This window comes from Protopterus annectens, chromosome 2.part0 (genome assembly GCF_019279795.1).
Source record: "Protopterus annectens isolate FY-2018-M chromosome 2.part0, PAN1.0, whole genome shotgun sequence".
NCBI lineage: Eukaryota > Metazoa > Chordata > Ceratodontiformes > Protopteridae > Protopterus > Protopterus annectens.
This window is the reverse complement of record NC_056728.1, coordinates 1,272,035,279-1,272,061,991: the sequence shown is the minus strand read 5'-3', so window position 1 is coordinate 1,272,061,991 and position 26,713 is coordinate 1,272,035,279. Positions and strand designations below refer to the sequence as shown.

General features: G+C 42.8%; 1 protein-coding gene across 1 annotated transcript in view; it reads left to right on the top strand.

Annotated features, from left to right (window-relative positions):
- Positions 1 to 26,713, top strand: part of CAAP1 (caspase activity and apoptosis inhibitor 1) — a 798,772-nt gene that overhangs the window by 92,169 nt on the left and 679,890 nt on the right. Inside the window, exon 3 of the mRNA XM_044061442.1 lies at positions 10,849 to 10,933. Coding sequence (XP_043917377.1) covers positions 10,849 to 10,933 — 85 coding nt within the window. The remainder of the gene's footprint in view (positions 1 to 10,848; positions 10,934 to 26,713) is intronic.

Here is a 26,713-nt window from a genome sequence, read left to right as displayed (position 1 = left end):
CAAAAGCTAAAAATACTGCATTGATGAATCCTGACAATATCCCTGGTTGCATCTTACGTAGCGTGGATCTCGATTTAGCCACATCCCTTACAATGCTATTTAATCTTGGCTTCCATACAGGTTTTGTATCTAGTGAATGGAGAATAGCTACAGTCATTCCCTGCATAAGGGAGAACCTTCCACAGACCCAGGCAATTACAGACACAAGTCTGACCAGCCTGATATGCAAAGCCAGGGAAAGACTTATCATGGACATAGCAAACTTACACACACACTAGAACCATCTCAGTTTGGATTTGTCAGGGCAGGTCATGCGTACTCAACCTTGTGGATTTTTTTTTTTTAAAAGGTCACCAAAGCAGTGGATGAAGGTAAAGCAATTCGTATCACATACCTCACCCTAGCCAAAGCTTTTGATACAGTTCCCCACTCGGGTATATAGTAGAAAAGCTAAGCAAAATGTGAATAAACCCCTATTTTACCCACTGGATTGCCAACTGGGTCACAAATAGGATTCAGGATATTAAAATATGGGAAGCTACCTTCACAGTAGACTATTCATTAGTGGAGTCTTCCAGGGTTCTGTATTGAAACCTCTCCTTTTTGGCATCTACTTTTCTGAAATAAACGCCAATACCAAAGGGCTCTGGCTGACTAAATTTGCAGATGACTGCAAGCTAGGAACAGTCATTGAATCCCCGAATGACTTAGCCATCTTGTGGGAAGGTTTGTTCAAAATAAATAACTGATGACAAAAATGCATTATTGTATCATTTTTGACATCATCTACCCCAGGTAACTGCCACATTGACGATATACCCCTAAAAGTTGATGCAGTGGTTCAAGATTTGGGAACTTACATGGACAGTGACCTACATTTTGACCAACATATGTCTGTTGTTGTAAGAAAGCCCTTCTGTATTGCACAGCTTATAAACAAAGGGGTTGTGTCTATATCCAGGATGTCATTGTCCCCCTTTACACAGCCATCATTAGGCCAATCATCGAATATCATGCCCCCTTTGGTATGGGTCTGTCAGTACACTTGCAACAACTGGAACACCCACAGACATACCTTACTGAAGGGATACAAGGCCTAAACAAAGTGTCGTATGTGGACTGGCTCAAAGCCCTGTCACTATATTCGGTATCCTACAGACCCCTACGAAGGGACCTTTATCTGGCACACAAGGCATCCTCTGACTCATAACTGATTTACTGCACATCAGCAAGTGAAATGGCATCAGAAGTACTTGGTCTAGGGATCTAAACCTCTTCTGCAGCCTCACAGAATGGTTTGGAGGGACATATATATCTCACAAAGAAACCACAGCTGTCAACAGACTTCCCATTCAGTTAAACAAAGTTTGTCCCTGTCCATATTCAAGCACATCTTATTACTACGGATGGGAAATAGCAAATTTACCCCAGGACCACCCCGTGTTCTACTAATGGACAGGTGACGCTCCTAAATTCTTTATCCCTTGCATGGGTCCCCTCAAATATCTGTGGTATGATCTCAGTTATTCTTATTAAGGGTAATATATAATTATCGACCATGAGATGGGTAAGGCCAATGTGTAACCAAATGGGATAAGTTAATTCAAGCACAAAAAGGGAAGTTGGCTGGGCTTAAAGTGCCCATAAGAGCAGCTAGCCTAATACTTACCTATGAACCTATAGAAGAAGAGTTGAGCAGTGGGGTTAAGATTTATTAGAATTACATGAAAAATTGTACTTGATCACAACAAAATATCAATAAAGGACTAGTATATACTAAATGTAATGAAAAAATTGAACTTGAAATACCAGGAAACATTAATACTCAACATTGGCCTGGCATTAAAAAAACTAGCGTGTCCTACTTCTACAGCGACTCCAAGAGGTATGCATAATTTAATAAAAACATCTAATATTTTAGCCAGATCTAATAGTATCGGGGAGATTAAATGTAACAGATAATAAAGAGTGAAATTTAAGAAGTTTAGTGTGAATTCTAACACTATTACAATAACCTGAATATGATTAGAAATAAAGTTACAGTAAATGATTCTTATTGCAGAGATACTGAGAAAAATGTCTTTTTTCTGGAATGTATTATGGACTATCTGCATCAGCTGACTTTATTATTGAAGGAGAAGGTGAGTACTGTTTGGAAATCTTCATGAGGTTCTCTTTTCAGTCTCAGGCTTGGGACAGAAAGTTTCTCAGCTTTTGTGATCCATTATTCTCTTGATTCTGTTGTCCTGTTAAATGAGGTAGAATTTATGAAAAAAAAATACAGCCAGTTGGACTCGTTGGTATTTCTGGAACTGCACTTTGAAGATTGTATAAACAAGTAAATTCACGTCTCACTTTTTCTCCTCATCCTCCAAGTAAATGTTTAATTTCAGACTCTTCAGATTTAGTGTGTGGGGAGTGGGGTGTGGTACAGTTTATATGAGGGTTAAGACCAAAGTACATAAGTATGAAAGACTAGTAGGCATGAAGCTTACCTCTATGCAGGTTGACTGTGATCGCTTGGAAGTTAACTTTCTTTAACCCTTCAACCATTGTACTTCCTGTCAGAGAAAAATATTGTTACAAACTGAGCAGGTGCAGGATAGATACTATTACAGATTGAATGAGGGTCTTCTAGGAATTGATCTGGAAGTATGTTTGCCTCCTTTCAAAACAAACTATGCAACACATGCTTTTTCATTTGATTGTTTGGGAGTGTTCCTATTTTGCATTTCCACCCTTTTCACTTTGGTCCGTGGTAATTCTGAAAATTCAGAAGAACTCTCCAAGTATTTGTGATGACCACTTTTTGGCCTAGCCAGTATTGGTTTTCCCTTTTTTTATGAAACTGGCTAAGGGCAGTTATCAAAAGTTTCCTCACGATCTGAATCTACTTGGGGGGGTGTAGTTTGTTGCACCCCATTCTAACATACATTCAGCTGTCTGCCTGGTAAGATCTTTCGGGTACCCTCTTTTTAGAGGAAATGCTGCTGTTACTAATGGAGACAGGAAATCCTGCTACTGGAAAAGCCATATTAGGTTGTGGAAAAGATTTTCTAATTGGTGCCTACCCAATAACCAGAGGTCCTGGTAGGAATTTATAACCAGTGGTGCTCAACTGTTTGTGAGTTATTGGCCTCTGGCCATCTGTACTCATTAAAGGGTACCTTTTAATGGCCATGTCAGCATGTCTTCCCAGGAGCGTGCCACTTTCTTCTGTTTTTTATTAAAAAAAAACACACTTTCTGAAATGAGTGTTACACCTGAGTTCACCATGCATACAGGTTGTACTCCTTTCTGGGATACTACATTTCTGCTGGAAGTGTTATCCACACCTTCATTGGAACCTGATAATTAACATACTTAAGGTTTATTACATAAAAACAAAATACTTGGGACTGTTTCCTTGCACGTGTCAGAGCAAAGAGCTATCTGCAGGCTTTGATGGTGGGCAAGCCCTATCTGTCTTCCTTATGGATAGGATAACAGGAAAACCCTCATTCATATGCAAGGTTGTTTCAAAGTTTACTTAAATCAAGCCATCAGTCTACCAGTGTTCTGTCCTGACATTTGATTCCAGGGAGAAAGGATTCTACATACTCTGGCCATGTTACACATCACAGGTACTATCTTGTCAGATCTAAGTCTTGTAGAAATGCTGATCACCTATTTATTTCTTATGCTGGGGCTAAGAATGGGCAACCCATATCAAAACATACTATTTCTTGTTGGTTGTTCTAGGCCATGGCAATTTGTTATACCCACCTTACTAAACCAGTTCCAGGCAGTGTCAAGGTGCACTTCACTACGGCCTTGTCTTCTTTGATGGCATTTTGGAAAGGAGTGGACTCTATAAATATTCCGTAGAGGCAACTGTACTGTCCTTTGTACATATCTTTGTAATGTATTTTACACTGGGATTTTTTGCTATATCCAGGACTGGCTTTCTTCCTCCCAGGTTGGATAGGCTTTGGTAATAAACCCATGTAGCTTAAAGGCTAGTGCACCAGTGGTAATAGTGAACATAGTGCAGTTGTGTGAATTGCACATATCCATACGAGTAGATTTTTGATTTCCTCACGGCTGCATTTGCTACATCCACCCCCTATCCCTCTTCTGTTTTTATTAAGAAATAGTTTGGTGGTGGTTTTCTTGTTTTATTTCAAGATGAGTACACCACTAAACTTTTTGGTAAGAAAGTCCTGAAGATTTTCCACTTTGCTGATTTTCCTTCTACTGAGGCTGTTTGATAGGCAGTCAAAGTGGAGGTGTGGGAGGGACCTGAGCTTTTGAAAGTGGCCCAGTTTAGCCTAAAGGCTACTGCAGCAGTGAGGAATTCAAAAAGCCTACTGTTAATGGTGAGTGCAATTTGCACAACTGTACTTTTGAGTTCAGTAGGTCTAACCCAAGCACCAGTTTGCCAGTATGAAAACAACATTCCAGTTGGGTTTGCAGCAAAATTAGCTTTTTAAGTTGTTAGCAAGCATTGGTACTAGTGAAGCTTAAATGAGGTTCACTCTTGTTGTAAAGATGATTTTCTGAAAATAATTTAATTTAGCATGTAAAGATGTTTATTAACAAAATAGCAATTCTTTAGATCGTTTTTTTTTTTCTAGAGGTTTTTTTTTGCCTCCGTGACTGCTGACCGTCATGCCTTCCCCAGTCAGACTGTACACATTAATTTACCCTATATAGAGGTATCCCAGTACAGGAGTGAGATCCATTTGGAGGAGTGGACATACAGACAGCCAGGAGGGTTGCTTGTTCCCTTAGTAGCATCCTAGCAGTGAGGAGGTTAATATAGCCTAACCTTACCCACTGGCTGGAATGGGATGCGAGCCATCTGCATCACTACAAGGCCCCACAACACCTTCTGCTTTTGAGTGCGTACACTTGTATATTTACTAATAAAGGGTACCACAAAGAGGTGGCTTGGTGAATTAAAAGTGTGCGCCAGGAGACTTACAGTAATGCCGACCCTCCTCTTAGGTGTTGTAACTGTATGGGTCCTCCTCTGCCTCTCCCACTGGATTGACATGCCTTTCCTCCCCTGCCATCTTTATCAGTCACCTTTACTGCTAATCCCTTGTAGTGCCTGGACTATAATCCGGGGGTTTGTCCCTCTGTGCCACCAGAGCTGGCCTCTTCAGGTAAGCAGTTACCAAATTGGCACTGTTCTTTGCCTTTCTTACTAGATTAAGAAAAAAAGAGAGGATGGAAGAGAAAATAATTATATTCAGCTTTTTTGATACATCCAGAACCTGATGCAAATTTGCCAAATTAGTTGGTTAATTGTCTTGCTTGTTCAACTTGGAACATAGCCAATTTTCAGTGGAGGCCCAGGGAGAAATGCTGCAGATGCATGTCTTTGAACATGGGAGGAAACTGGAACACCCAGAGGAAACCCACAAGAACGCAGGGAGGACATGCAGACTCCGCATAGAAGGCACTCCAGCTGAGAATCGAACCAGAGAACCTCTTGTTGTGAGGCGACAATGCTGCTGTTGCACCACTGCACTGTAGATGCTATGGTGGTGGCTGCAGCCACCAAGAAGGAACTCTTGAGACATTTTCTTTTGTTCATCCACCGAACAGGGAGTCTTATACAATGGACAGATATGGAAAGTGCATTTTTTCATCAGCGATCTTTGCCCTCAGATCGCTGAATTACCTTACCCATTTTACTAGATTACAGAGAGGCCTCCTGACAAAGCTAGGAAATACTCTCCAAGGTTCAGTAGCTGAAGGGATTTCAGATAAACGTTCCTCTCAGCTCTCTACCTTAAACTCAGTTGTCAACTCCTCCATGAGACTGATTGCTTATGCAGCGGATGGAGCAAGTAGAGCAGCGGGTTCAGGAATTTCCCTAAGGAGACATTCTTGGATTCACTTGTGTGACTTCATGGAGCCCTTTAAATCTTCCTTTGTGAATGCCCCATTCGATGGCTTGTCCCTGTTTGGGCCCAAAGTCAGGACACACTAACCAGATGTGAGCAAGAAGGAAAGACTCTGTCTGCCGTAGGAGTCCGTTTTTCTCTGCCTACCAGACCTTATCCCAAAGGTAAGAAAGGAAGTGGCAAAATGTGGTTTTGAAAATGTGAGAGAGCTTTCCAGGACACACGTGGTGAATCTTCCTCGAGGGGTAGAAGGGGAACCAGTAATGGAAGGTTCTGACCACACGGCAGAGGGGGTCTGCAGAATTAGGGCGACAGAGAATCTTTCTTTAGTAACCTCTTTCAGCGCACCTGAAAGGAGGCCCGCCTGTCCATCACTGGAAGCAGTTGGGAGCTGCTTGTCTTTGTACTCAGAAGCCTGGCAACAAATAAAAGACAAATGGGTGCAAAGCATCATATCCAGAGGTTACTACATACCCCTTTCCTTCCCCTTCCCCAAATATAAAAAAGATGCCAGACGTTCCACCCAGTCAAAAGGAACAGGCAATGTTAGAAATTCAAAAGTTGCTAGACAAGAGTTATCCAAACAGTCCCCGCAGACCAAATAGGATCTGGAACTTACTCGGTATTCTTTTTAGTGCCAAAGAAAACAGGGGACTGGAGACCAGTTCTGGATCTCAGCAATTTAAACAAATTGGTAAGAAAGTCCAAGTTCTAGATGGTAACACTGCAGTCAATACTCCCTTTTATGGGACAAGACAATTGGATGTGCTCCATAGACCTCCAGGATGCTACCACATAAAAAAATGGACAGGCGATCCAGGAGACACCTGCACTTTTGGTTGGCAGCCAATCACTACCAGTTTTGAGCTCTACATTTTGGCCTCACTACAGCCCCCAGAGTGTTCACGAAATGTATGGCAGTAGTCATGGCTCAATTGAAACACCTAGGATTCTGGGTGTTTCCATACTTGGACAACTGGCTGCTAACCACCACCACTGATCATCTACTAATAAAAGCAAGAGACCCCACCTTGCAGCTCTGCTCTCACCTAGGAATTACAATAAACTACAAGAAATTTGCCTTGCTGCTTTCTCAGGATGTCGTGTTTATAGGAGCACAATTGGAATCAACAAACATGACGGCCAGACTTACTCTAGAAAGAGTTCAAGTTCTAAGACATCAGATTTTAAATCTTCTCACGAAGAAAAAGGCTCAACCAAGGATAGTCCTAAAAGTCTTGGGGATCATGGCAGCAGCAATTACTCTGATCCCCTTAGCACGTCTACATATGAGAATTCTTCAGTGGCTACTGTCCACTCAGTGGTCAATGCAAGAATTGCGGATGTCCTACAAAATACTAACAGAAACTTGCAAAAAGGACCTTCGTTGGTAGCTTTACTCCACTCATGTGATTCTAGGTCGACCATTTGTATACTTCCCCATCCTCTGGCCACAGTGACCATGGATGCCTCTCAGGGTGGAGGGGGGGGGGCATTATCTGGGAAAGACGGTCCAAGGCATCTGGCCGGATCACAAGGCCCATTTGCACATTAATGTCCTAGAGATGAGAGTGGTGCTTCTAGCGTTGCAAGGATTCCAGGACTCTCTTCTGCTGGGAGCTTTTGCAGTATAGACAGACATGTCAGTTGTATGGTACATAAACAAGGAGGAACCAGATCTTACCCCCTTTGTGGAGAGGCCCTGAGAGTATGGCAGTGGGTGACCTTCTCCCACCATTTTTTATAGCAATGCACATCCCGAGGAAATCCAAAGTGATAGCAGACAGTCTCAGCAGAGCGATTCTGATGCCTCACGAGTGGTCCCTAAAACAGGAAGTAGTGGAAAACATTTTCCACAAATGGGGCCAGCCTTGCTGCGACATCCATGAATGCCAAATGCAGCAGCTACTTTGCCCTTATTCCCCCTTCCGGGGGAATCACCAAGAGATGCACTTGTTCACGATTGGCCCTCTGGTCTCCTCTGCTTTTCCTCTCTTTCCATTAATACCCAAAGTACTTCAGAAAGCCAATTGCTTGGGATGGGACTTGATACTCATCACCCCATACTGGCCTCATCAAATCTGGTTCTCCTTCCTGTGGCCTTATTTTCAGGAGGAGCCTTGGATTCTGGACTCAGTTGCAGACCTTTTGACTCATGCTTCAGTAATGCTCTATCCTTCCCTTCAGACCCTTAAATTGACAGCTTGGCTGCTCCGATTCCAACAATAGCCAGGTTTCCTAACCTCTTTTCATCAGTTACACATTCTAATTTCTTCTCATAAGGCTTCAACAAGAAAGATATTTAGAAGCAAATGGAAAATATTCTCCTGATGGGGTTCTCATAACTACATTGATCCCTTTTCTGCCCAGTCAGTTCCATCCTATAATTCCTAGCAAACTTATAACGAGGGTGCAGGTGCAGCTACCATTAGAGTTCAACTAGCAGCAATCTCCAGTTTTCATCTAGGTGAATCTGGCCTCAACATTGTCTCATAGACTATGCAAAGCGTTTCTTAAAGGTACTTTATTGTTAAGACTACCTATCAGAGACGCCCCAGCACCATGGGACTTGAATTTCATCCTATCTCATTTACTTTTTCCCCCTTTTGAGCCAGCATCATCTTGCGAACTCAAGTTGTTGACATGGAAAACTATTTTCTTAATAGCAGTTACCTCTGCTAGGAGGGTGTGAGAGCTACAAGCCTTGTCAATAAAGCCCCCCCTACTTACTTTTCCATAGAGACAGGGTGTCCTTACGAACAAGCCCTTCCTTTTTGCCAAAAGTTTGTTAAGAATCAAATTTGAACCTATTTATAAAGCTGCCAGTCTTTTACCCAAATTACGAGAATAAGGCAGAATACACGTTACATCAACTGGATGTGCAGAGAGTTGCATCTGTACTTGCACAGGACTAAGAACTTCAGAAAATCTGACCAGCTATTTATCTGTTTTTCAGATTCAAAGAAAGGTACTTCATTCTCTAAGGTGACACTTCAAAATGGCTTTCAAATTGCATAACTTTCATCTGTAACTCACAAAACAGCGATTTCCCTAAAAGAGTTAAAGCCCACTCTACAAGAGCCATTGCAGCCTCATCCGCCTTTCTAGCTAGACTACCAGTCTGTACCATTTGTGCTGCGGCAGCATGGGCAAGACCACATACCTTTATCACTCATTACAAAGTCGATTTGGCCTCCAGGAACAGGGCATCTTTTGGTTCCATGATTCTAAAGAATATTCTCCCTTGAGCCACCCAAGAAAGATGGTGCTAAGGATGCTGTCCCATCCTAGTAAGAATGAAGGCGAGATAGGACAACAACACATAAAGAAGTTATGTACTCACTATAACATTCCATGTGTGTTGTCCATCTTCGCCTTCATTCTTCCATCCCACCCTCCATTCCCCCAGCCATTTTCACTCCTGGAAGACCAAGTTGGTACAATTGGATCCCGTTATTCTCTGGCCTTCTTCATTGCACTCTGAGTTATTCAAGTGTGATTATTTTCATACTGCTTTTATAACTGCAAACAAGATCTGGGGAGATTTCCTGGTGCATGCTGGGATAGGGTTTAGCCACGAGCTGGTAGAAGACCTTGCGTTTGGATATAAAGGCCAAGTCGGATCAGAGGATTGGATCCGAACCCATCCTAGTAAGATTGAAGGCGAAGATGGACAACACACATGGAACGCTATGGTGAGTACATAACTTCTTTTTTTTAGCCTGATCCCAGCCATAGGGACTGTCAGAGTTTTTTGCCATATCAAATATTACAGTAAGTATTTATCTGCTTTATATCTGGTCTTTGAGGGAGAGACACAGTTCCCTACATTGTCCATCTTTACTGGATTGTTCTTAGTAATGTAAATATGAACCATCAAGGAGCATTCATTTAGAACATTGTATAGCTCTAAGAATGCTATGGCAATAGCTTAATTTGGTAGACATTGCCAACATAACATTCTGAAAGTTTGTGAGGTTTTTTTTGTTAATTCCATTTGTGAGTGAGGCTGCTACCCCCTTTACCTCCACTGTCTGTCTGTGTTGAACTGTTTGTTTTGGAGGGGCGAAGGAAGGCAGCAGTCCTTCTAATAAACAGAAGAAAAGTCAGTGTAGTCTCTTTACAGTGGAGCCTCTAGGACTTGGTCTAGCTCCGACAACAGTACATCAGTACAATACAGAAACTATCAATTACATAAAACTCTAGATCTTTTGTAATAATGATACGTGGTATTGAAGACTTCAGTTTCACAAGGTCAGGTATTTTACATAATCACAAGTAAGTCTTCTCTTTGATCAACTGGAATGGTAATGATATATCTTTTGTGTCTTAAGTCTTTGCTGCTGATTGCATCACACTATCTCCCAATAGTATTATTTTATATTTAACTTGTTTTAAATAATGCAGGTAGTTATATAATCGGGTGTGATTTTAGTTTACTCTGAATTTTGTGTTGAGAGGATTAGAGATGGAGAAATGCGGTTGTGTATTTATACAGGTTGACATACATTTCTATTATTTCAGGAGAAGCTGCTTAAAATCACTGTTTTCCCACCAAGAGGTCACTGTATGAAAGTAATGTACTCGAGACTGAGGTGTAGTGCGTAGAAAATTGTGCATATCTTACTATTTTGCAAGATGCAGTGTTTGCCCAAAGAGCTGTTGTTTTGGTTTGTTACTTGCACACAACATTACTTTCCAGGGGCTCTTGGACTTGCAGTTTTGGGGAACATCCATGTTAGTGTTTAGATGTTGGAATGTGCCTTTTTATTTTCTTGATGGTTTTAGGTTGCATTGTTTTTGTGATCTGTGAACCTTGCATACAAGTGCGATGATTGACTCTGAAGTGGTTGACTAAGTAAATTGCAGCTTGCTCATATTACTTTAGTGGCACATTGGTGTAGTCTAAGATTTAATGCATCATGTCTGACTGCCATTTTTCTTTTTACAGAGTTGTTCCATAGAAGAAATTAAGCACCTTTGTTTAGAACAACTTGAACTTTTACCAGAAAAAAAACTGCTACATATTTTGGAAGGTAGGCAGGAACTGGCAATTTTGTTTCCTTTTCACTTTCTTGCTCATAAATGGGGTATGTAAAAAAGTAGATGGCTTGTGCTGTTGTAAAGCAGCATTGCTGACATTTATAGACTATATTCACTGGACTTTGTATGTCATTAATGAAGAATGCAGGCCTTTGTCACGTGGTTGGAAATGCTTCATAAGCAATTTACCTTTTCTGTAATTTTTTTTTCTGATGATAGCATTGTCATGTCTGTAGGCCATTAATCACAGTGTCAATTCAGTATACAGTGGGAAAGCTGACTGATGAGGTGTGAGGTATAAGACTTGAGTGCAGCCTGATGAAAACTTGACATAAGGTCTTAAGACATTCCTGTTGAATTGTGTGGGAGAAGGTTTGCCAGCTCAATACAGAGAATTAAGGCTGTGAGTAGGTAATGAGCTTCATCCTATAGTCCAGGGTTTGACTCCCTCAGTCTCGGTTTGCCTTTTGTGGTCTTCTGAACAGGTCGTTTAACAGTACAGTGCTCCTGGGTTGCTACTGAACAGTGGCCTGTGCCAAGAGGGTTTACTTGCTTAAGTGAATAAAAAAGTTTCCATAAGGTTAGCAAATTACTTGTTGGGAGTTGTCAAGGAGTGTAGCATTCATTTCATTATTTTCTTATTGTAGACAAGGTTTTGCATCTGCAGCACTGAGAATATTTCAATGCACCAAGTATTAGAAATTAGAAGGAGCTTTCATGGTAGAACTGCTGCAGGTAGCTGGAGATTTCTTAGTGGAATTTAGAACATGTATTTCATGAGTATCTTGTATTTATTCTTGGCTTCTGGAGTTGCCATTAACTTGTGAGCATGCATTTGCAGTGCTGCTGCATTTCAGATGAAATGTGCACATATAAACTGCTAGGAAGTCAGTATCTTATAAACTGCCAGGAAGTCAGTATCTTTTTCTGACAACAGAATATAAGATTTCTTTTTATCTACTATTTGTTTCCCAAAATTCGCACAGATTTTTCCATGAGTGGCACTGTTCCCTGCAAGCCTTGCACTATGGAAGTTCCTCAGAGTAGGCGGTGGGAGATTCCCATATATATTCTGTGTGTTTCAGTGTCTTCAGTACTTCTTGGTTGAATACTGTTAGCCCCCTCATTTCATGCCAGATAAATTTATACTGCTTAGTAGCTCTAATTGCTGAGTGCTTTTTTTATAGATTTCATTTATGGCCTTTGTTTTAAATATCGTTTTTATTCTCACTGCCTTCATACCTCCCAGAGTTGTTCATCCCTTTCATTCCTCCACTAGGCAACTGCTATGTTTTTTTCTATTTTTGGTCATAGTCCTCTCCAGGATTTGACTTGCATTCACAGAAATGTGAGGGTATTCTGTGATTTCCTTATGAAAACTGCCATATAAACATGGCTTGACGGAGACTAGCATGTCCTTTGACCCATTTGTTGTGTGCTCTGCACCTCTGTTTCCAGTAGGTGCCAGCATTGCAGCAAGCCAGTTCATCATCCTCCCCTAGAAAGGATGAACCAGAATCAGCCAGTTGTTCCAATGCTAGCTGTTTAAGTACAGGAGTTGGTAGTCATGGCAAGTAAAAGTTTTCTTAAGAATAATATTAATACTGGGTCTGTATTACAGACCAAAAGATAAAAATAGCAAACTTTTTTTTATCGAACACTGAAAGCTGAAATCACTAAATATCGGAGACATGGCACAGCAATTTTTTTCCCAGGGAAAACAAAATCACTGCTCCACAAAAATAAAAAAGGGAGGATGATGAACTGGCTTGCTGCAATGCTGGCACCTACTGGAAACAGAAGTGCAGAGCACACAACAAATGGGTCAAAGGCATCTGCCAAACGGCGAGTCTAGGGTGCTGGAAAGATTTGTAAAAGTGAGTTTTTGCCTCAGTGACCTTTGCCTTGAGGTCTCTTAATTATGTAGTGCATTTCACAAGACTTCAGAGAGATTTGACTAAGGAACTATCAAATTCTCGGAGTCCATGTTTGCAAATGATTTCAAGAGCTCATCCTCTCAGCTGACCACTCTTTTGTCAGTTTCCAGTGCTTCCATGAGGTTGATCTCGCATGCAGCTGAAGACACCTCAGAGGCTGCCGGCTCAGACATTACCATAAGGAGACATGCATGGTTGTGACTGTGTGACTTTGCAGAGCCTTTTAAGACCTCTTTCATCAGCGCTCCCTTTGATGGCACATCCTTATTTGGTCCATCTGTTAAAGAAATGCTTACCCACAGCGAGCAAGAAGGAAAAGCTCTGTCTGACATGGGAATCAAGCTTTCTACTCTTCAACAAGTCTTTTCTAGGAATCAAAGATGTGGGAAGCAAATGTGGTTCCTCAAATCTCAGTGACCAGATTCGCGTGGAGATGACTCCTCCAGAGGCAGAGGAGGCAGTTTAATAGGTAGGTACTAGGCTATTGGCCCTAGGGCCTATATAAGCCTAGCCACACGGTACCCTGGCTTTTGCCACTCAAGAAAATTATTTTCCTGTGCCCCTGTCGAGCAGAGCCACAGAAGTGATCCCCGGAGTGAATTTCCTATCTCCCATCCAATCATCAAGATTTTTCTTAGAGTGCTCATGAGGAGCTTTGTTTGATCTAGATAGGTAGTTTGTTCCAGAGTATGGGAAGTCTTTGGGATAGGAATCTATCCCTCCAGCATGATGTTCATCGTGCATACAGCTGCAGTCATAACAGATGGGTTCTCCTGCCGTCAGGCGGGTCCTCGGTCGGCCGAATTCCAAAGTCTAGGTCCGGCGTCGGTTGTCGTCGCTTCTTCCCTGACGTCAGTGCGACAGGGGTATAAAAGAACCAGCCGACGCCATTTTCTTCAGTCTTTCTTGCCACGCGGTGCCCGAAGCAGAAGCAGTTCGCAAGTGCCGGTCGGCCAGCTCCTGAAATTACGAAAATTTTGCAACCGAAGTCTTCTTGAAAGTTAAGTACCCCGTTGGGGAAACTTTTCTTGCCTCAGACCGATGTCAGACAAAGTTAATAATTGTATTTCATGTGGGAAGCAAATACCGCATAAGGATTTCCATTCCCTCTGTATTCCTTGTTTAGGCCCAGACCACGACGTCTCGGTCTGTCACTTTTGTGCTACATTCAACAAACGCACCATTAAGCGTCAGGCGGAGTTCGCCCAGCATTACTTTGGCAAAAAATTTAACTATATTATGTCGTCGGATACTCCGACTCCAGTTTTGTCTAAAAAGCGCAAAGATAAGGACCGACACACGAGGTCCGCGGCCTCTACCGACAACACGCCAAAGCTGACTTCAGGTGGTCCGGTTCTCAGCGAGGCGCCTACGCAGCCCCTGACTACCGACGACACTTCATTGGCGGTGTCTCCTGTGCCCGAGGTCGCAGGCTCCTCGGCCCACACCCCGACTACAGATACCGAAGCCACTCTTGGCGGTGAATCTCAAAATGTGGACAGGTCTACCTCCTCTCAAGGTGTCTTCAGACCTTCCTCTTCTTTTTCCATCAAGGCTTTCACTAAGTCTAAAGCAGCCATTCATTCTAAGAGACCAGCTACACAGGAGCCATCTCCAGGCCCCATGCCTAAAAAACAGATGCTTAAAATGGCTGAGGATTTAATTACTCTTATCAGGGGTTCTTAACCACCCCCGGACAAAAGGCCCAGAGTGGAGGAAGAATCCCCCTCCTCTGATCAGGGCTCCATTATATCAGAGCACTCTGATGAACAGGAACATTCTTACTCCCCTTTTGAAGACTCTGATGCAGAGGAGTCCATTCCCTCTGTATCCCCACCAGAGGATTACTCATTTGGGGAAACTTTGCATACCTTAAGGGAACACTGCCACTGGGAAGGCCAAGATTATTCAGATTCCAAGAAAAGGCTTAGGGAATTTCTCTTGCTTCCCCAGCACAGGCCTTTGGCTATACCTCCTGTCTTGGACATACTAGATGATGTGTACTCGGAGGCCTGCCTTAACCCGGATTCTCTACCTCCAGCCCCAGTCAAGCCTGACAGGTACTACAGGGTTCCTGACTCGCACCAATTTCTATACAAAAGCCATGCTGCTGACCCAGAAACTATCTCACAGGGCCCCAAGGAAATTAAGGCCTCCACTGCTAAAAATCCATTACCTTCCGAGAGAGATTCCAGATCATTAGAAAGGTAGGAAAAAAGGTATATACCTCGGCCACCTTAACCATGAGGGCATTAAACTGTCAGTTCCATATGCTAAAGTACCAACAGTTTCAGTTATCACAATTGAGAAGTAAAATGTCACAACCTGAACAACCAGACTTGAAGGAGTTGCAGGATTTGATGCATAGTGTAGAACAAGTGGGTAAACATACCTTACAATGTGGTTTTGATGCTCTAGAGGCCTCATGTAGAGCTGCTGTTACAGGATCAGTCATATGTAGACATGCCTGGCTCAAGGAACAAACCTTACCAGATCATGTCAAAGCTAAATTACTAGATGCCCCTCTACAAAAGGATGTATTATTTGGTGCTAATGCTGAGGAGGTATTAAGGAAAATGGAGGAAAAGGCTAAATCAATGCAAACAGTGAAAGATTTTCTACAGGTACAACCCCCATGTTTCAGTAGAAATTGGCCTTCCAAAAATTGGTCCTTTCCAGTCACGGACAGACCTCAAAGAGGTAGATACAGGCGCCCGAGGGGCAGAGGGCAATCCCAAGGATCGTTTAGAGGCAGACAATGGCAAGCTCCTACACAAAGAGGTGGTGAGGATAACTCGCAACCATTCAGAAAGCAAGCCCAATGACTTTCCCCTTTGCATGCCAAGCAAGATTCAAATGGCAGCACCCTTAGGCGGAAAACTGGCATTATTTTCAAAAAATTGGCATATTGTCACAAAAGACAAATGGATCATGGACATTATAAACAGAGGCTACAGATTCCATTTTCACAACCTTCCAAAGATGAGAGGCATGCCAAACCTGCCACACAATCAAAGGGCAGAGGCACAAAGACAAATTTCAGATCTCATAGACATGAAAGCTATTCAAGAGGTACCTACGCGCGAACAAGGTCAAGGTTTTTATTCCAGACTATTCCTGGTACCAAGGAAGGGAAAAGATTGGAGACCTATTTTGGACCTATCCATCCTAAACACATTTCTACTCGTACCAAAATTCAAGATGTTCACTCTACAGCAGCTTCTTCCCATGCTGGGCAAGGAGTCTTGGCTGGTAACAGTGGACCTCAAGGAGGCATACCTGCATGTCCCAATCAGACAAAATTGCAGAAGATACCTCAGATTTCTTGCAGGTTCAACCCATTATCAATTCTCTGCATTGCCCTTTGGCTTATCTACTGCGCCCAGAGTATTCACGAAATGCCTGGCATCAGTAATTGCCTACTGCAGACTTCAAGGGATACAAATATACCCCTATTTGGACGACTGCCTGATCCAAGCGGACAGCAAGCACATTCTTCTGAATCATCTGGCTTGTGTAATAATGTTGCTGAATTCTCTGGGATACACAGTCAACAAAAAGAAATCAAAGCTAATACCCTCTCGGAAAATAATTTTCCTGGGTGCCAACTTGGACACAAACACCCAGATGGCCTACCTCACGCCAGGGAAACAGGGGCAACTAACTCAATACTTCAGAACACTAGCAAATTGCACCAGGCTGACTGCAAGGAAAATCCTGCAGGCTCTGGGATTCATGGCATCTTGCATCTTACTAATCCCATGTGCAAAGCTGCATATGAGGAAACTTCAGTGGTACCTGAAAAACCTATGGTCTCAACACAGCCACAGTTTGGAAACAATAATACCACTAATTCCATGTCTTCAAAAGGAATTTCTGTGGTGGGCTCAAGCATGCCAAACAAACACAGGTCTCCCATTCAGCAAGCCTCAAGCAAATCAAGTCATCACAACAGACGCCTCGGACTACGCCTGGGGGGGGCGCACATGAAAGATCGGTGCATTCAGGGCAAATGGTCCCAAAAAGAAAAGCACCTTCACATCAATCAAAAGGAAATGCTAGCAGTAATAAATGCTATTATAGCTTTCAAAGACCTTCTGCAACCAGGTCAACTATTGATAAGGACGGACAACACCACAGTAATGTGGTACATAAACAAGCAGGGAGGAACCCATTCATACCCCCTATGCAGGCTGGCCATGTCACTTTGGAACATGGCCCTGGACTTACAAATCGAACTACAAGCACAGTACTTGCCAGGCAAGGAAAACACGTTGGCAGACAACCTAAGCAGAAATATGTCAGATCCACACGAATGGAAGTTGCATCCTCAAGTTTTTACAGAGATAATTCAAGCATGGGGAAGGCCAGACATGGATCTCTTTGCCTCCCACAAAAATCACCAATTGACAAAATTCTGCTCAAGGATTTTTCATCCAAAGGCCTGGAGAGTGGACGCTCTCTCTTTCAGTTGGACATCAATGACAGTTTATGCCTTCCCACCTCTTCCTCTGCTGCCCAAAGTTCTATTAAAAACGAGAGCAGGCAGACCAAAGATGATTCTCATTGCTCCAGACTGGCCAAGACAACACTGGTACCCACTCCTGAGGAGCCTGACGCATTCCCCACCATGGACCCTGCCTCTAATGCCTCTTCTTCTGACTCAGCACAGCTTCAAAACTCTTCACAGTCAGCTAAAAACACTCAATCTAGCCGCATGGAAGATTCCTTAGCATCACAACAGACCCTACTCTCCAAGGAGGTGCAGGATGTCATTTTGGAGGCCAGAAGGCCGTCTACTAGAAAAGCTTACTCCAAAATGGAAACGGTTTTGTGTCTCGAATGAGAAAAAGGGCCAGGATCCTGGAAAACTGAATTTACCTCAAATATTACAGTACCTAGCTGAGCTGCTAAGCAGTGGACTTTCATTCTCCTCCATCAAAATCCATGCCTCAGCCATTTCTGCAGAATACAACACTGATCCACCCTTATTCTCTCACCCCCTCTTAAGACAGTTCCTCAGAGGGGCTAAGAATCTAAAACCCCCAAGGAAACAACCAATACCTGCTTGGGATCTCAATTTCATTCTAGAAAAGCTGACCTTGCCTCCTTTTGAGCCAGCTGCCTCATCAGATTTGCAATATATGTCCTGGAAAACAGCTTTCCTTCTGGCTATCACCTCAGCTCGTAGGGTATCGGAACTTCAAGCTCTCATGGCTGTGCAGCCTTTTATCATCTTCCATCAGGACAGAGTTTCCTTACGAACCAACCCGTCCTTTATGCCAAAAGTGGAATCCAGGGTAGCTTTGAATCAGGCTATACACTTACCTACCTTTTATCCTAATCCTCAAAACAAAGGGGAGAAATTACTACATTCCTTGGACATCCACAGACAACTGCGTTATTATTTGGACAGAACAAAGCCTTTCAGAAAATCAGAACAGCTCTTTGTGTCCTATGCTATAGGAGCTCAAGGAAAGCCAATTTCCAAACAGACAATCTCAAAATGGATAGCCCACTGCATACACTTTTGCTATTCTTTTCATGGCAAAACTGTACCTACAGGCATCAGATCTCACTTCACAAGGGCCTCGGCTACCTCTGCAGCTTTTCTCAGAGGAGTTCCTACCAAAGATATTTTGGAAGCAGCCACTTGGAGTTCTGTGCATACCTTCTCCAAGCACTACCACCTTTCATTATACTCCAAATCTAGAGCGGGCTTTGCCACTGCAGTCTTGCAGGGCATTCTGGCTCCTCCTAGTTCCACCTAGTGCCTACCACCCCTTTCTTAGCTTTGGGATTCTACCCATCTGTTATGACTGCAGCTGTATGCACGATGAACATAGTACAGTTTTGTACCTACCATAAATGTAGATGTTAGAGTGCTAATACAGCTGCAGTCCAGGTTTCCCTCCCTCCTTCCCCTCTTGGGACAGGCCTATTGGCTAACACCTCCTCATGCAACCTGATTGGGGTATTCATTCTTGATGTATTTGCTTGCACTACTGTATTTTGATTATATGGCATTGCCTTATTACACAAATTTATGTATTGTCTTCCTTCTGGGGGCACCTGACATCTGGGGCAAGAAAAACTGAAGAAAATGGTGTCGGCTGGTTCTTTTATACCCCTGTCGCACTGACGTCAGGGAAGAAGCGACGACAACTGACGCCGGACCTAGACTTTGGAATTCGGCCGAACAAGGACCCGCCTGACGGCAGGAGAACCCATCTGTTATGACTGCAGCTGTATTAGCACTTGAACATCTACATTTATGGTAGGTACAAAACTGTACTTTCTGTTTATTGTGGTGACAAGGTTTAGGTCCCTAGAGCATGTAGCTCGGAGGGATTGGGATTTCTTTACTTGGAGCATGTCCAACAGCTCTGGGTTTGACATAGCTTTGTATGATAGGCACAGATCGTCCCTGAGTAGGCGATATGCGACAAAATAAAGCTGGAGTTTTTTGAGATGGTCTGCGTAGGGCATCTGTTTGAGGCCGGTAATCCTCTTTGTGAGTTGTTTCTGTGGCCTTTCCAGTTGTAGATGTCTTGTGAGGTACGTACCAAAAGGGGCATTGTACTATATAATGGGTCTAATGAGTGATGAGTAGAGGGGAACAATGACCTCTTTTTTTTTTTTCTTGGATGAGAAACCTTTTGTGATGAGATGTGCCACGTAGAAGGATTTCCTGACTACTGTGGCGATGTGATTATCCAAGGAAAGACTACTGTCCACCTGTGTCCCAAGGTCTCATCACACTTTTGGTATTAAGTAGACTACCACCTATGTGGTAGTTCATGTGTACAGAGTTTTTACCAAAAGGGATAACAATGCACTTTTTGGCATTGAGCTTGAGGCCATGGATTTGACACCAGGCATCTGTCTCAGTGAGGCCCTTTTGTAGGATGTCCACATTGTTAGGAGTTTTGATTATGGCTCCTAGTTTGCAGTCATCTGCGAACTTTGTTAGCCAAAGACCTTCTGTGTTAGCCTGTACTTCAGAGAAGTAGATACCAAACAGGAGAGGACCTAGGACTGAACCCTGTGGTACTCCACTTGTCACTGGTCTGAAGTTGGATTTAGAGTCTGTTACTTTCACAGTGTGGATTTTGTCAGTGAGCCAGTTGGCAACCCATCTTGTGACATAGGGATTTATACCTAGTTTAGTGAGTTTGTCTGTAATTCCAGAGTGGGGGATGGTTTTGAAAGCCTTGGCGAGATCTAGATAGACTGTGAGTACCACCTTACCCTCTGCTACGGCTTTGGTGACGGCTTCAAAGAAGTCTGTTAGGTTTAGGAGACCTAATCTGCCCTTTACAAACCCGAACTGAGTAGGGTCCAGAGTTTGGAGATTACCAGTGTCATTGTTTATAAGTTCCATGATGATACGCTCCATAGCCTTGCAGACCAGGCTCTTCAGGCTAATGGGACGGTAGTTCCTGGGGTCCGTGGTGGCTCCCCCTTTGTGGAGTGGGATAAATGTTGCTGTGCACCATTCAGTGGGCACAAAGCCTGAGGTGAGGCTATGATCGAACATGGTACTTAGGCGGGGTGCCAGTTCGTTCTGTAGTTCATGTAGAGCGCAGCCTGTGATGTTGTCGGGTCCCATGGATGCTGTGTTCTTGGCTTTGGAGAGTGTTTTTTTTACCTGTGCAGCCATGATTACAGGTACTTTGCATTCTTCCGGTATAGAGACTGGCCCTTTAGGGGATGAGAGAGGGGTAAAGTTAACACTGAACCTATCTGCCAGGATGTTGGCAATATCAGTTGGTTCTGTATATTTAGTGCCATTGTGCTGTAACTTGGAGCAGATCTGAGTGTTGCCATTGAGATTCTTAACTTAGCTATAGAATGCTTTGTGGTTGTCTTTAGAATCAGTGGCAATTTTGTTTTCATAACTAGCTTTGCATGATTTTAAGAGGGATCTCAGCTTCTTACTGAGGCTGACCACAGAGTTCCTCCAATCATGGGATTTTACTCTTTTGCAACAGTTTCTTTTTTCTGTTGTAGAGTTTGTTTATAGCAGGGGATCACGAGATTGGCTTCCTTTTTTTGGAGGATAGCATAATGGTTCTTTTCACTCGTGTAAGTGCTTATAAAGTGCATTTGTATAGGATTCAGCAGTTGTATCTCTATTGTCCGTCAGCATGGGTGTCGTGAAGTTTGCCACTTCTGTCTTAAGAAGCATGAAGTTGGCTTTGGAGACATTTTTTATGGTGGTTTCCCTAATGGTGTGTGGGGGTGGGATGTGTCTAGGGTGATTTGCTTGTGGTCGGATCTGACCAACGAGGAATTGACCTCTGGTGTGGAACACCGGTTGCCCATGTTGGTAATGACTGGGTCTAGGATATTGTTGCCCCTGGTGCGGGTGTAGATAAGTTGATCCAAGGCATTGGAATTTATGAATTCCAGAAAACGTTGAACACAAGAGTTGGTACATGAGTAGTTTTCCCAGTTAATGGTGGGGTAGTTGAAATTGCCCATTATTAGGGTGTTAGGTTTTACCCTAATATTTTCCATTGTATCAAGAAATGAGGAGTAAACTGCGGTGGTGGTCCTGCGGTAGCGTTGTCACCTCACAGCAAGACGTTGTCCTGTTCGATTCTCAGCGAAAGCGTCTTCTGTGTGAATGGGTGTACCTTCGTTGAAGGTTGTGCGTCAGAGCTGGCAACTCGGCATGTAAAAATCTACTGCCAGTCATTAGCAGACCGGAGTTCTGCTGTGGCGACCCCTAACCGGGAAAAGCTGAAAGACACAACAACGTCAAGAAATGAGGAGTGGGAATCCTGGGGCATGATGGGGGATCTGTAGCAAGCTACAGTTTGCATTGCGGTCTTGCCCAGAGTTAGTTGCACTTGGATAATTTTAGATGCATTATGCTGAGCAACTAGCCTGGAGGTGTGGATATCCTTAATGAATATGGACACACCTCCGCCTTTAGTGGTTCGGTCCAGGTTAGGTTGCCGAAAGGTGTGGTATGAATTATAGCCTGGTAATGCAGGGGTGCTCTCTGGAGCCTTGAACCAGGTCTCTGTCACTGCACAGATGTCAGTGTTCTCCATTTTAAGGAGTGCCTCGAGTGAGTGCATTTTGAGGTTTAGACTTCTAGCATTAAGTAGCATTACCCTCAGATTTTGCTTACTTGTACCTGTTATGGTGGTGAATTTGTCATTTGAATCTTGCCTAAAAAAGGCACTATAGGGGTGGCAAGAGCCTTAGCCAGTATCCGGAATCCCAAGGGCGACAGGTGCAGGCCATCTCTGGCAAAGCATCGTGGTTTGTCGATCATGTCATCCCAGGCAGACAGATACTGGATCCCCTTAGAATGACACCAGAAGCTTAGCCAATTGTTGAAGTCAATCATTTTGTCCTTGTTCTGTGGTATCTTTCTGGGTAATGGCAGGATGCTACTCATGGCTAGGGTCATACCTGCCTAGGCTACAAGATCAGAAAGCTCCTCCATGTCTCTCTTCATGTAGTCCAGGGAGGTACGTCTCAGGTCATTCACACCAACATGGACAATGTCAGAGTCATATTTGTACTTGCTGTGGAGTGACCTGAGTGCATGCGTTATCTGGTGGATCCTGGCACCTGACAGTAACTTTCTCCTTGTTTAGCCTGGTGAGTGGAACATCAGTGTGCCTGACTATAGAGTCACCTATGACTAGAATGTTGGGTACGTTGTTATGCCTTATGGGCTGTGGTTGAGTGGCACACTGAGTTTGTGGGCTATGTGTCATTTGGGTTGTGTTGGGGGGTGGTGGTTGCTTGCGTTTCTGCTTTGGAGGTCCCTGTTGCTTGGGTAGATTTTTTTGGAGCGCCTCCATGAATGTAGGTGTGTGTTTTGTGTTTCTATGTGTGTGTTTTGGTGTTGTAGGTTTTGAGGGACTATGTGACGAGTGGTGGTGTGTTGCAAGTGTTTACCTTCTCCTCTTGACAGTCTAGTCCAGTCGAGAGTTTTTCTTCCAGTTTGGTTATATAAGTGCATCTCTCACAGGTTGTAGTGTTGGGTGGTAGGAGGACAGGGTTGTCTGTGTACATGAGGCAATTGCTGCATTGCCCCAAGATGCCCAGATTCATCAGGTAGACAGGAGAAAACACCGGGAGCTGACCCTTAGACATGCCTGGATAGGTGCTTATTTATTAAGTACTAAAAACTGTTTTCCTCTAGACAAGTGAGGAAAGTTGAGTGCTGTAGTAATTTGTAGCTTATTTAGTGCTTACAATGAGTTCTGAACAAGTGCTGAGCTCAAAGAAACAGATTTGAGTGCTGAAACTAGAAAACTGGCTAGTTCTAAGAAACAAAATGAAGCTAGAAGGCTTCCCTCCAACACAGAAAGGCTTGGGGGCTCAGAAGCTTACAAACAGTCCTGTATACAGCAAATCTGTATCTGGACTAGACAACTTATAGAAAAGTCTGGAAACATGCTTAGAATATATATATATATATATATATATATATATATATATATATATATATATATATCTTTTTTTTTTGTAAAGTGGAAAGGGGAAAGGAGGAGCAGAAGCTAACTGGGTTGGCCTTCTCAAATCTTTTCCCTGGAAAAGGTAGAATGAGGTAATGACACTAGACTGGGAAGGAGTGTCCCCGATCAAATTTGCAGTAGGGGCGGGCAACTGCAAAGCCACGGGAGGGAGGGTGGGAAACAAAATTCAGAACAAGCAAACCCAACCAGATGCTTAATAATTGTAGAAAATTCTGCTTAATACCTCACACACAGTGAGCAAAAAAGAAGTGCTATAAATAACTCAGAAATAAGCAAAAAAAAAAACAGGATGGTTAATGTTATATATCACAGATTAGTTAGCTCAGAGCCCTTCCTCCGATTAGCTCAGTGTGAAATGGCAATCAGTTCAATGGTAGACAATCGCCGTAGAGATGGGGAGGCCAGCACAATCAGGGTTTCCACAATTCTTTTCAGTACAGACCCTTCCAGTGCTGTTGAAGCTCTGCCTGAATGTCTGCCTCTGGAGATGGTCTGCGGGCAATTGTCTTTGCACCCAGATGCCTGGGCAAATATAATAGAAGATTCATGAGTGCTAAAAATAATATTCCGAGGTTATTCCATTCCATTTTTTCCAACTCCCTTTTTGTAAAAGAAAGAAGCTTCCTGACATTCCACCTAGTCAGAGGAAGGCAGCAGCAGAAGAATTTCAAAAGCTGGTAGACAAAAGTGTCATCCAAGAGGTCCCACCAGGCCAAATAAGATTTGAAACTTGCACTTCTTTGTAGTGCCCAAACAGACAGGGGACCTCAAGACCAGTTCTGGATCTGAGCAAATGGAATCGGTATGTGAAACAGTCAAAGTTCTGAATGGTCATAGTACAGTCTGTTTTACCATTTCTTTGCAAGGATGAATGAATGTGCACTATAGATCTTCAGTGTGTGTACTATCACTACCAATAGAGAGCCCTACCCTTTGGACTCGCCACAGCCCCCAGGGTGTTCAAATGTATGGCAGTGGTGGCAGCTCAACTGAGACTCAAAGGATTCAGAGTGCAGAGGGTATGAGAGTGTGGCAATGGATGATCTTCACAAACCACTTTCTAGTTGCAGTGTACATCCCGGGGAAAACCAACATGTTAGTAGACAAATTAAGCAGGTCCATTATGATGCCTTGTGATAGAGGGTATTTTCCGTTGTTGGGGCCAACTTTGCTGCGATCTCTTTGATCTCCCCCCACAACAAGTGCAGTAGATATGTTTCCCTGATCCCACTCAGGGGAGTCACTGAAAGTTGCTCTAGTCCACATTAGACCATTTTGTTTCCTTTAGGCATATCCTCCACTTCCCTGGATTCTCAAATTTCTACAGAAAGCAGTTGGGTTGAAGAGCTCAGTCATCATCATTGCCCCTACTGGCCTCGACAGGTATGGTTCCCTTTCCTTTGGTCTCATCTTCGTTATCCTTCATAGATACTGGCACCCATTCCAGATCTCCTCTTGCGCCCCTCAGGTCTGAGCCATCCCAATATCCAGGCCCTCAAACTGATAGCATGGTTTTTCCACTTCCAGTAATTGTCAGATAGCCCAGGCTTTCTTAGAACCAGTAAATATAGTGGAAAAACACAGCAGACATCTTCTTCTATGAGCCAACGTTTTGCATAAAACAGTAGTGTTAAGTGTTTTTATCCCAAGTGGGACTTCCTCAGAACTACCATTTAATTAAATCAATCCGTTTATATACTATTCTGATATCACATGACTCTAAAAGCTAATTGATTGATTGTTAATTAAAACATTCACTAAAAACATTCTGAACACAAAAGATAATGCAAATACTGAAAAAAAATATATATATATAAAAATAAAGACACTTAAAATAAATTATTTTACCACCCCACCTAATTAAACATGTAAACTTTTAAGCTTAAGTAGCCTCATTCAAACCAGGGGCCACTATAGCATTTAGTCTTGGTTACCAAACCAATTCTTTAATCAATAAATGCTCTTCAGTAATACAACCCCTGAGATCTTTTTTAACACGCCCAACCATAAAGGCTTTCTTTCCCAGTGTGTACCATTATATTATCCTCGCAAAAAAAAGATTACACAAAGAAAGTTTACAAGAGTAAGTGGAAAAGATTCTCCCTTTGGGCATTGAAAAATTATACTGACCCTTTTTCTGCTCCAGTTTCTGCTGTCTGTGAATTTTTGACTCTCGTTTTTAAAAAAGGAGCTAGTTTTTTTACGATTAAACTACAGTCGGCTGCCATTTCCAGTTTTCTTACAGGAGACAGAAATTATTCTTTGGCTTCTTCCAAATTATATAAAGCATTTCTAAAAGGCATTTTTCTCCATAGAACACCAATAAAGGATCCTTCACCTCCCTGGTATCTGACTGTCATGTTACAAGGTGTAACTCAAAAACCTTTGAACCTTCAGCAAAAAATGACGTAAAATTTATTTCATGGAAAACAGTCTTCTTAGCTATTACCTCTGCAGGAAGGATTTCTGAACTTCAGGATCTTTCATCAAAGACTCTGTACATTAATTTCCTTAAAGATAGTTACTTTACGAACAAACCTTGTAACCTAATGTAGCTTCTGAATCAAACATTAACCAATCCATTCATTCACTGGTCTTCACAAATTTTTCAAGCAAAGGAGAATAAATGCTACACCATCTAGATGTGCAATGACGTTTTTATCTGCACAGGACAAAATAAATCAGAAAGTCAGATCAGCTATTTGTTTCCTTCTCACCATAAAGACTGGTTTATCCAGTTTCTAAACTTATTCTAGCTAAATGTATCACAGATTGCATTTCTTTGGTCTGTATTCAACAAGGCATTTCCCTGCCTAAATCACCTAAAACCCACTCAACTAGATCCATGGTTACTTCATCTGTTCTTTATTGATGATATTTGCACAGCAATGACATGATCCAATGCACATACCTTTGTTACTCATTACAAACTGGATCTGATATCCAGAAGTAGATCTGCCTTTCACTTAGTGGTACTCCAGAATATTTTTCCATGAGGGTTACCCAAGATTAACGTAGCTGGGGACTCTATCCCAGTTGTTGAGGAAGAATGAAACGTACAGTATCAGATTTAAGTTGTGTACTCAATGTAGCTAGGCATCTGTGTTGTCCATTTTCATTCTTCCTCATTCCCTCCCTTGTCCTTAAATCTGGAGGAACATGTTGAATTGTTTATTGGAACTTATAATTCCGGGTTTCAGCCCAGTTCTCTCAGCTATCCCTTCGCTGCCTAGTTAAAGGGATTTTATGGCAACTCAATGTGAAGTATTGAGGATGGACAAGGGCGTTATGGGTAGAGGGAGGAGCTTGAGAGTTAGATCCAAAG